We start from the raw sequence: 10,555 nt of genomic DNA, 5'->3' as shown, positions 1-10,555 counted from the left end.
TCAATGCATTCCAGAATTGCTTTGAATAATAGATTTCTGATTACCTCTCAAAAATGTTTATAAAAATTCCCTGTGAGCCCATTAGTACCAGGAGCTTTGTTTAAAGGAAGCTTTCTGACCACAGCATCTAGTTCATCAATGTCTAAATCTGAATCACAGAATTCTTTATACGTATTGTCTATTGTGGGTATGAAATTTGAATTTTGGTTTAAAAAAGATACTAGAATTAGAAGAGGAATAAGCTGATGTGTATAGAGTACTTTAAAATGGATAAACTTCCTTCTCAATCATTTTGCTGTCTTTACATTCTCTTCCTTCAATTAATAAACTTGTAATTGCTTTGTCTTCTTGTCTTTTTTTCTTTAGTTTACTAAAATAGGTTGTATTTCTCTCTCCTTCCATCCATTTTGCTCTAGATCTTATGAAAGCTCCTTGAGCTTTTTTCATAAAGATATCATCTAGTTTAAACTGTAACGATATACGTTTTTCTTTATCTTCAGATGAAACGTCAGCTTTACTGCAGCATTGACTAATTTCATGAAACAAATCATTTTCTTTTTGTTTTTCTTTGCTAAATTTCTTCCGGGTTTTAATAGAAACTTCTCTAATTTTGCATTTGATATATTCCCACTTACTGCAAAAACTTTAAATGTTTTTATCATTTTCAATATCTGAAATTATTTTTTTAAGAAAAATATTCTTTGTTATTAAGCAAATTACCGTTGAATTTACTCCTTGATTTCCTTTTTTATTATTTGAATTTAACGTTATTTCACTTATAATGTGATCAATCATTGGAGCTTTAGAATTGGAAGTTTTAGAGGTGAATCTATCTAGAGCTTCACAAATAAGCCAGTAGTCTATTCTAGACTTAGCTGCATGGTTTGGTTTGTACCATGTGAATTCTCTCTTTCATGGGTTTTGAATTTGCCAACCATCATACTATCTACTAAGCATATTATCTCTAATAAATGTTTCCATGACAGGTGTAGTGGTGATGATAATTTTTTGAAGGCTATCTTTCTTCCCATTCATCAGGTGTCATGTTGCAATCCCCTCCCATAAAATTAAGTTTGTAGTATAGAGCGCTTTTATGTCTTTAACCTCTCCAATAATGTTTAGCGGCATGCGAATGCCTCTCTCTGCATACGGGGGAGTCCTTGCTTCTGCGCCATTTTTCCTCTTTGACCAGCCTCTGGATGAACAGGACCACCACGAATCTGCTCCGGTTATCTTCTTTTTTTCACACTCTGTGCAAGACGTCTACCGCGTCGTCCAGTTGACGCAGGTTGATGTCTGAAGCGATCTGCTTGAAAAGCTGGATGGTCTCCTTTCTGATGTTCTCCTTTTCCGGCAAACGTTTAAACTTTATACACCACTGCATCTTGTATCTTTCTTGTTCCTTCAGTCTCTCTTTCAGTTCAACATTTTTCAAATGTTTTGCCATGTTTTGAATGGCCTTTAAGATTGTCAGTTAAGAGACTTCTTCCTCATTTTCGTCATTGTTTTGGTGGTTTATTTGGAGTTGTGAGTGGACTCGCTGTCTTTCCGTTTAGCCATGTTAGCATCTTTAGCATAGCCATGATCGCTTTTTGATGGTAGTATTTCTTCTTCCTAGTGAGATACTAGTTCACGTCCCCCTTTCCGACCACTTTATGCAGGTTTTTTCTTGATAGGTGGCTTAATTATATTTTGAGGGTTCATGTTTTATGGTTAAAGTGATATTGTAAAGACAGGGAGGAGCTCTCATCTGTTCTGCCCACCTAGAAAGACATTAGCACCACCTGAACATTCCAAAGCTCTTTTCCAACCCATTTCTACTGAGAAGGAACCAAACACAAGAAGATTAGAAAAGCTGGAACAGGATGAGGAGGAAGGCTAAAGATTCAAGTCTGTTTGTGAGTCAAAGAATGAAGACAAAAATCAATAGAAAACACAGAGTTGATTCAAAAGAGCATTTATTAAATCCAAACAGGCTGCAGGAATTTTACTGACAGCTTTCAGTTTGAAGCCTTTTGACACTAAGTTCCGCAAACAGCCAGCAGGTGTCTCCCTTCTCCCTCCTGTTTCAATGCAGTTGGTGTTGTTGCAGCAGCTGCATCAAAGTGATTCTCTACATCCAGAGGCTGTCATTCCTCACATCCACTCTGTTCATTCATGTCCTCTGGAGAATACAGGCTTTATCTGAATCCAACCCATGTTTCAGATCAACACTCCAAGTTAGAATGAGAAGAGGAAGTGCAGTTCTCCATCAGTCCACCGGGGGAGCTGCAGCACAATAACTGTCCACTTGATGCTGAGAGAGACAGCGGGGCTGATCTCAGATCAGTTCATGCTGCAGCTCTGACACTCATCTCCACTTCCTCTGATTCCTCCATCACTCTGCTCTCCACCTCCCAGGAACACCGTCCAGTCACAACATCTCTGCTGCTGCTCCTCCAGGAGGAACATCAATTACACAGGAACCACCTGCAGAGCGAATGTAGAGAGACAGAGATGAAAGAGTGTCTCCTGATCCTGGTCTGTCAGTCAGTGATGCAGCACAGCAGCAGAAAGAGCAGCAGGAGCTTCAGTCCTGTTCAGAGCAGCAGCTTCCTGTCATCTTCACCTGTTGGAGCTTCTGCTGCTCTGATTGGCTGACTGTTGTCCTGAAGCCTGTCATCATTCTCCTCAGAGCTTCACTGAGAAGCTGCAGCTTCACAGGAAACTCTGCATCTTTGCTCTCAGACTAACTTTAGGACCAAACATCTGGAAACAGCTGGACTGACTAAAACCCTCTACTGACCTCAGAGTCTGCAGTTTGGAGTTTGGACTCTCCACCAGATCCTGGAGCTGCTGAACTTCCGAATAGTGAAGGTTGTTGTCTCTCAGGTATAGTTCTTTCAGGTGGGACGGGTTGGACTTCAGAGCTGAGACCAGAGCAACACAGCTGGTTTCTAACAAACTGCAGTTCTTCAGCCTGAATCCAGAACAAAGAGTTTAGTTTAAAGACAAAGTTTGTGTTTTTCATCCTTCACTTCTTCTAAAGAGTTCAGAGCTGAAGAAGATCAGAAAGTTAAGAAAAAGTCCAAAGATATGAAGCAACAGCAGCAGATCAGAAGAGTCCAGCAGAAGCAGAGAAGAAGAACATTCAGGAACATTCAGGACAACATGCAGCTGCTTCAGGAAAGAAGTCCAGATGTGTGAAAGTCAAACATCAGCCTGTGGCTGCATCCAAACCAACTGATGTTTCTGCAGCAACAACAGAAAAGGTCCACTTCCTCTTTCTGCTCAGCTCTTCTCCAAACAGCACTGAATCATGGGAGAATTTCAGTAGCATGATGCTGGAAAGTCTTCATCCCAGTTTTCAGGAGATGATCTTCCAGTCTTTCTCTGCTGCAGTCCTTCAAGCAGAGACTTTCAGGTCCAACAGATCAAAGCAGAGAGAAGAAGGAAGTGATGAGGAAGAGTCAGCAGCAAATGTTGGACATTGATCCCTGATCCATGACTTCAGCTCTGAATGAAGAGTCAGAAGCTGCTGGGAGCTTTGATGGATGATGTGATGATGTTTGTGGATGAAAAGGTGAGGATGTTTGTGGAAGACGTGTCTGTCAGAGCAGCATCCAGCTGCAGCATGACTCTGTCACTGTCTGCTCACAAACATCAGCCGCTGGACTCTCAGCTGCATTTGCTGAAACACAGCAGGACTCAAAGTGCGTGTGAGCGTGCACGGCTGCTTCTTCTGCACTTGTTTTAAAGGAGTCTGTTGGAGCAAAGACACAAAGAGCTGATGGCTGCAAGCAGAACTTTGTTCAGCTTGCAGTCAGCAGACAGCTTTGAAACAAGCAGCTGCAGGAAGAAAAGAAGAAGTTGTTCTGCAGATCTCTGAAGAGAACAAGCAGCTGCTGGAAGATGCTGCGAATCAGAATCTTGACATTTCTGCTCACTGTGGATCAACACAACTTTGTCATCATATTGATCTGAACACAACTGAAACATGGAGTCTGACCTCAGAGTCTGCAGTCTGCAGTCTGGACTCTCCAGAAAACCACACAGATGAAGAACTCCTGAATCCTGCAAGTTGTTGAAACTCAGGTCCAATTCTGTCAGGTTGGACGGGTTTTTCTTCAGAGCTGAGACCAGGGGCCTCATTTATAAAACTTTGCGTAGGATTTGCGTCAGAAGTGGCGTACGGATGAAACATAGGACGTGCGTATGCACAGAAATATTCGGATTTATTAAACCGTGCGCACGCACATCCTACGCATCTTTCCCTTTATAAATCACAACCGATTCTAAATGCAGCGCAGCTTTTGCGGCTACATGACACGCCCATAGTTGCCCATAAATAGTCCGTGAAACGCCCACAAATTAATATTCATGGCTTGCTAAATCATGACAAACACATAGAGGAAATCAAAAAAACGTAACTTCATTCAATGTGAAGTAGAAGTTATCGTTGGCGAGGTGGAAAAGAGGAGAAAAGTGTTGTTTGGAGGGCACAGTGTGGGCATTACTAATGCCAAAAAGGCACGTGAGCGGCAAACGGTGGCAGACGCCGTAAATGCTGTAGCCTCACAACCTCGGACGTGGCCGAAATAAAAAAGAAATGAAAGAAATGATCGGACATCAAAGTAGAGGCAAAAAAACGTCTAGCGCTGCATCGGCAGAGTGTGTCCGCCACGTGGGGGGGTGGGGGGGGGGGACCGGAGCTGACCCCTCTTGATGAGAAACTGGCCGCTATTATTGGGGAATCCCTATTAAGTCCCCCTTATCGGCGTCCTCCTCCGCCTCAGTCACCTGACTGAGACGGAGGGGACGCCGACGCGCCAGGGTCAGGGTGACACAGGTAAGAGAAATAATTAAAATGAATGCAGTCAAGTCACATGTATGCAGGCTACACAATTACAGATTATTAATATAGAACAATTTTATTTTAGTTGCTGGGTGTTCCAGCGGGGCCAGTGGTTACGATGCTGCAGCTGAGCAGCCGTCTGGCCCCAGCGTCTCCACGGCACGCGGCTCTCAACCCTCCAGCAGTGGACGTGTCCTCACCGATGCAGTCCTTGAAATGCAGAGGGAAGTCAGTAGTTCAATCAGAGAGGTGGCCAAGGAGTTGGGCTAAATCAAGATCGCCCTGACTGAAATAAACTGCACGATGAGGGAATTCTTAAATAAATAATATTTTCCACACCTCTTTTTCTTTATAAGCGACGCATCACTTCCAAACGCTGGCGCACAGCAGCAGCAAATGGCTCAAATGCGTGGGGATGGGGTTCAGGGTCGGGGCCAACACAGCAATCAGCGCCAGGGGGTAGAGGCACGTTTTTAAGCTGTGCCACATTGTGTAGCACAGCACATGCCAGCACGATTTGGCACACACTGTCACTTTCACGTGTTTCTTCCATCTGCCGACGGTGTCGCCATTTCTCATTTCACCCGTTTTTGTGCGTACGCCTGGGTCAGAGCTTGCGTGGAGGACCGCACATTTTCCCGTCAAGTTTGCTTTTTATAAATCTGAACTATTGCGTAGAGAGTGGCGTACGCCTTCTTTTGTGCGTACGCAACGTTTATAAATGAGGCCCCAGAGCTTCACAGCTGATCTCTGACAATCTGCAGAAACACAACCTGCAATCAGACAGAAAAGTGTGTTCAGGAGCAGTGATGCAGCTGTAGGTCCAGGAACTCAGTAAATTCAGTCAGGACTCCATACTTAGCAGCTCCTCACTTATGTCTTTTTTTTATTATTATTTTTTTTAACTTGTCCTGTCCAACAGCTAGGCAGGCAGATGAGAGCTGAAGGCCTCTTGTGTTGGACATATTTTACTTTAACAAGAGGGGTTATTAATCTTCAGACAAACCAAAGGTATGTCTGGATAAACCCCTTTTGTAATTGTCAAGTGTTTATACTTTTTTGTGTACTTTTCCCACACTTGAAAAGGGCTGAGTGTCCAACGTTGAAGATCGATTTACTCAGACTGCCACTTGAGATCAATTTCCAAACTTTAATTTATTTCCATTTGATCTGGCAGCAATCAATAGGTAAAAACCTTAAACACACACAATAACAGTAATAAATATTACAAAATTCAACATACACATTAACAACAAACATTTATGCAATTTAAAGAGCCTCAGTTAATTAGCAACATTACTCATTTACTTTAATAACATTCTTATTTAAGTTCATGTATTAATTCCAAATTTATTCAAAAATTACTTTAAAATCTCATTATTTAGCAAAAATTCACATTCATAAAGAACTTCCCAGTGTAAATTTACAAAAGTTACAAAGCACACCGACGAAATAAACATCTAATCCTTAATGCGGAAAATTCCCACTGGTACCTGAAGTACACACAAACATTTGCGGAGCGCACACTCCGGTCCCACAACACACCAAACAAACAAGGAAACAAGTGATCGCGCAATTTTAGCGCTTGGATTAAGTCTTTTCTTACCGGCTGCCTCTTCAACAAATTAATATGGACCACTCAATTGCACACAGGTACGAAACAAGCTTTATGCATGGACTGACAAGGCTTGTGTCTCGCCGGTGCTTTTCCTGAATGAAGTGCGTGCGTCGCCATTAAATAAATGACGCAGCACGCTCAGCTGTTCAATCCATATCACGTGATCAGTCAGATGCTTTGCGCAACAGTAATTGAGGCCAAACTTTATTAATTTCAACCATGTTTGAAAATTTCGGGTGTTGGACCGGACGGAAAAGGAAAGAAGGGAAGAAGAGAGGGATGTTAGAGAGAGGGGGGGTGATAGGGGGGGGGGGGGGGTAAGACCATGAAGCAGCATAGAGCAGACAGGTTTACTGGTTGTTTATCATTACGGCAAGGTTAAAATGTAGTACAAAAAGGGCGGGGCCTGTCCACACACACACTGAAATGTTATCAACATACCTGCTAGCTGCAAAAATGTCCACATGTCAACATGTACACAAAACAGATAGTGTTCACATACGCATACTTATGCCTTAAAACCAACTAGTGTGAAATATTTCAGTCATTCAATCAGGGAAACTGTTAGTGCAAAGGTGAGCTAACACCTGTGCTCAGGTGAGTGTTTATGTTCTTCTAAAATGGATGGTGGAATGTGAAAAGAAGGAGGAGGAGCGCTCAGCCACCCCCACACCCAGACCCCCGCCGCAGCAGCAGTGGCAGCTGGAATCCCCCCAACGCCACACGGGAACGGCAGGGAACAACCGCCCCCCGGGCGACAAAGACCGCCACCCAGGCCAGGGGCAGCAGGACCTCTGCGAGGCCCCTAGAGCCAGAGAGCAGGGAGGCGCGGAGGGAAAGAGAGCGCCGCCCCAGCCCAACCAGGAAAGCAGCCCCCTGCCGCGCCGGGAGAGCCCAACGCAGGGCCCCACCGGAGAAGGACGCCCACAGCCCCAGACGAGCACCCCACCACCACCCAGGAGTTCCGGGCATCCCCCCGCCCCAACCCCAGGTACGAGCCAGGACCCCCCAAGGGAGACCCTCTCCGCGCTCCAGGCAGCCACCCACTTGGCCCACGGTTGGTCCAGGGAGGAGCAAGGCAGGGGCCCGCCGCCCCCGCCCAGGAGGGGGGAACCCCGGGGAAAAAAGGGGGCCCACAAGGTGTGTTGTAAATATGTCCCGACCAGGCTCGGCCACTGTTGGAAGTTTGGCGGGGCCCAGCGCTCAGGGGCAAGGACCAGGACCCACCCCCCAGGGACACGAACACCCCCGGCTCAGGTGTAATGTGAACCCCCCCACAGCGCGGAGAGAGCACCGCCGGGCCCAGGAAGCCGGCACCCAGGGGACACGGCCGCCGTCGCCAAGGGGCCCGCACCCCCCACCAGGGAAGGGGTAGGGGACAGATGGACCCAGGTCCCACCTTCCTTGCAAAATGTGTGTGCGTGTATGTGTGTTTGAGAGGGTGTGTGTGTGCATGTGTGTGTTTATGTTGGAATGTATATATTGAAGGGGGAGGGGTGTGTGTACTAAGGGGGTTGCAGTTAAAATTGACGAGTAGGGCACTAAGGGGACATCTCCTGATTACTCACAGTGATGTCCCCTCACCCTCCCCACCAAGGGGCCCTAAATGTCTAAGGTGCGGTTAAAATTGGCGGGTAGGGTGCTAGGAGGACATCTGCTGCTTGGTGGCAGTGATGTCCAAGGACCCCCCCTACCAAGGACCCTACATGTCTAAGGTGCAAATAAAACCGAAAGAGGGGGGGCCCACTCCATACGGCAACAATATGGAGTGAGCTGTCCCCAACTTACCCCCTTCCTCATATAACCTCATATTAGAGTGAGGGGGTGGGGGGTCCAGCCTGCGATGCGCCTTGGGGGGGAGCTACTTGGCAGTGGCACCACCCACCCCACACAGAGAGAGAGGAGCCAGAAAGCGTCTCCCCCCCCCCGGAGCAAGCCCAGGCCCCCACCCCCAAACGCCGGCCCTAGAAGAGCTCTGGTCAGGTCTTGACGGGACTGAGGCAGCCAACCGGCCGGGGCAACCACCGATTGCCTCAGCGGAGACCCCGACCCGTCAGCCCCTCCGCCCTGTACCAATAGTGGGCCCCCCCTCCCCCCCAGAACGCCCCCCCACAGGACAGGGCCGACAAGCCCCCCACCCCACCCCAGACCCCGCAGCCAAACTCCCAACTTATTTCAACGTTTTCTGTGACTGCTCGGATAAAATCTGAGAGCTGTGCTATGTCAGTGATGTCTGTGCTCTCGTCCAATGCCGTAGAGAAAGCTCTCCTCTTCAGGCCCTCCAGATGTTTTTCTAGTTGCTGTTGGACTCTACTCATCTAGTAATTGTCTCACATGACAGACTTATTTCTTCAAACATTTTCTTGTGCTCTGGACAAACAATTTTAGCTACTTTCAGCATATATTCTTTTACAAATTCTCCGTCACTGAAGGACTTGCTACGCTGGGCCATTTCCAAAACCCCAACATAGCTAGTTTCTGTCACAGCTTCACTGAATTTAGCCTTTTTTGTGAACATGTAATGTGCGGCATAGTCTTGTTGTAGTTGTTGGAGTTTATTGTTGTGCTCCTTGTCAGTAAATGAGTCATGGTTTTTATGATTTTTGTGCCGATTAATATTGAATTTTTTTAAGCATTGCTGGTTTTTTAAGCATTGATTTAAAAAATGTCAGATTAATTTGTATTTCTTCATCTTGAATCGTATATTGTAAAATGCATTTTCAAATCACATTGCAAAGTGAATTGTTAATTGAGAATTGTCCTTCCTTTCTCTTTCGGCTTTTCCCATCAGGGGTCGCCACAGCGAACGAGTCGCTTGGTAAACTTGGCAATGTTTTACGCCGGATGCCCTTCCTGACGCAACCCTCTCAAAGCAACCGGGCTTGGGACTGGCATAGAAGTAGAGAAGGGAACAGGGAGCAGCACAGATTTGAACCCTGGTCTCACGGACGGAAGGCGCCGCAAACCAGCACGAGCTAAAACAGCTCGTTAATTGAGAATTGTATTATCACTAAATTATCACAGTAATTATCACTTTGAATCATGGGTTAAAAAAAAAAACTTCAATAAGAAAATCTCGATCAAACTTTAATGAATCCGATTGAATAAAGAAAGTTAAACCCCCCTGCAGATATTTTACAGAGGATAAAGATTCAGGAAAACAAAGTTGCTGATTAATGAAAACTGTTAGGAACCTTTAGCAGGACTCGGAGTGCATGTGAGTGTGCACGGCTGCTTCTTCTGCTCGCACTTTAAAGGAGTCTGTTGGAGCAAAGACACAAAGAAGAGCTGATGGCTGTAAGCAGAACTTTGTGGAGCACAAATGTCAGCAGACAGCTTTGAAACAAGCAGCTGCAGGAAGAAAAGAAGAAGTTCTTCTGCAGATCTTTGAAGAGAACAAGCAGCTGTAGGAAGATGCTGCTGCAGATCAGAATCTGGACATTTCTGCTCACGGTGGGTCAAGACAACTTTCATCATATTGATCTGAACACAACTGATCATGGAGTCTGACCTCAGAGTCTGCAGTCTGGACTCTCCAGAAAACCACACAGATGAAGAACTCCTGAATCCTGCAAGTCGTTCCCGATCAGGTCCAGATCTTTCAGATTGGACGGGTTTTTCTTCAGAGCTGAGACCAGAGCTTCACAGCTGATCTCTGACAAACTGCAGTCCTTCAACCTGCAATCAGACAGAAAAGTGTTGATAGAAAATAAAAAAATACAATTTAAGTACAACAAATTTGAAATTTAAAAAGAAGTTAAAACAGATGAGGAATTGAAATAACATTTATCATCATGATTATTAATTTCTAAATACATTTTTCAAAAGGCATGGCAGAAATGCAGATTAAACTGACAGATGGAAAATAAATTTTCATTTGAATTATAGAACAAAAAAACACTCGAAAGAGACATTGAATAATTTTCCAACAGCAAGGCTAAATTAGACAGAACTCTGTTAATTACCTTTAACACAGAAAATCATCCATTGTGTTAGAGAGAAATACACAGACGGCGCTGTTGTTAGACTCTAATGGTATGATGCTGTGCTAACGAGCTGTTCCTGTGTCGTCAGTGCACACTGTTCTGTTATATTTAGAAAAT

The 10,555-nt window shown here is 45.2% G+C and overlaps 2 protein-coding genes across 2 annotated transcripts in view; both read right to left on the bottom strand.

Moving 5' to 3' along the window:
- Positions 1 to 1,941: 1,941 nt before the first annotated feature.
- On the bottom strand, positions 1,942 to 7,369 carry LOC110016656 (ribonuclease inhibitor-like). The gene is made up of 3 exons (XM_020710170.3): positions 3,989 to 7,369; positions 2,786 to 2,959; positions 1,942 to 2,469 (listed from the first exon to the last, which is right to left on the bottom strand). Exons 1-3 carry the CDS (start codon positions 4,129 to 4,131, stop codon positions 2,451 to 2,453), a joined length of 336 nt encoding a protein of 111 aa, XP_020565829.1. The 5' UTR covers positions 4,132 to 7,369; the 3' UTR covers positions 1,942 to 2,450.
- Positions 7,370 to 8,608: 1,239 nt separating this feature from the next.
- LOC101162348 (uncharacterized) overlaps positions 8,609 to 10,555 on the bottom strand; it is a 44,241-nt gene continuing 42,294 nt past the window's right edge. Inside the window, exon 4 of the mRNA XM_078936552.1 lies at positions 8,609 to 10,130. Within this exon, the coding sequence (XP_078792678.1) occupies positions 10,095 to 10,130 (36 nt within the window). The 3' untranslated portion in view covers positions 8,609 to 10,094. The remainder of the gene's footprint in view (positions 10,131 to 10,555) is intronic.

Source organism: Oryzias latipes, chromosome 2 (genome assembly GCF_053564925.1).
Source record: "Oryzias latipes strain Hd-rR chromosome 2, Olatipes_Hd-rR_3.1".
NCBI lineage: Eukaryota > Metazoa > Chordata > Actinopteri > Beloniformes > Adrianichthyidae > Oryzias > Oryzias latipes.
Note: the sequence above shows the minus strand (reverse complement) of the source record. Positions and strands in the feature narration are given on the sequence as shown.

Bases quoted from the DNA above. Each gene is read 5' to 3' on its own strand.
- LOC110016656 (XM_020710170.3), bottom strand. From the start codon at position 4,131: ATGAGGCCCCTGGTCTCAGCTCTGAAGAAAAACCCGTCCAACCTGACA. The intron at 2,960-3,988 runs GTCAGACTCCAT...TTCTGGATTCAG, and splicing joins TGCAGACTGCAGACTCTGAG to GCTGAAGAACTGCAGTTTGT.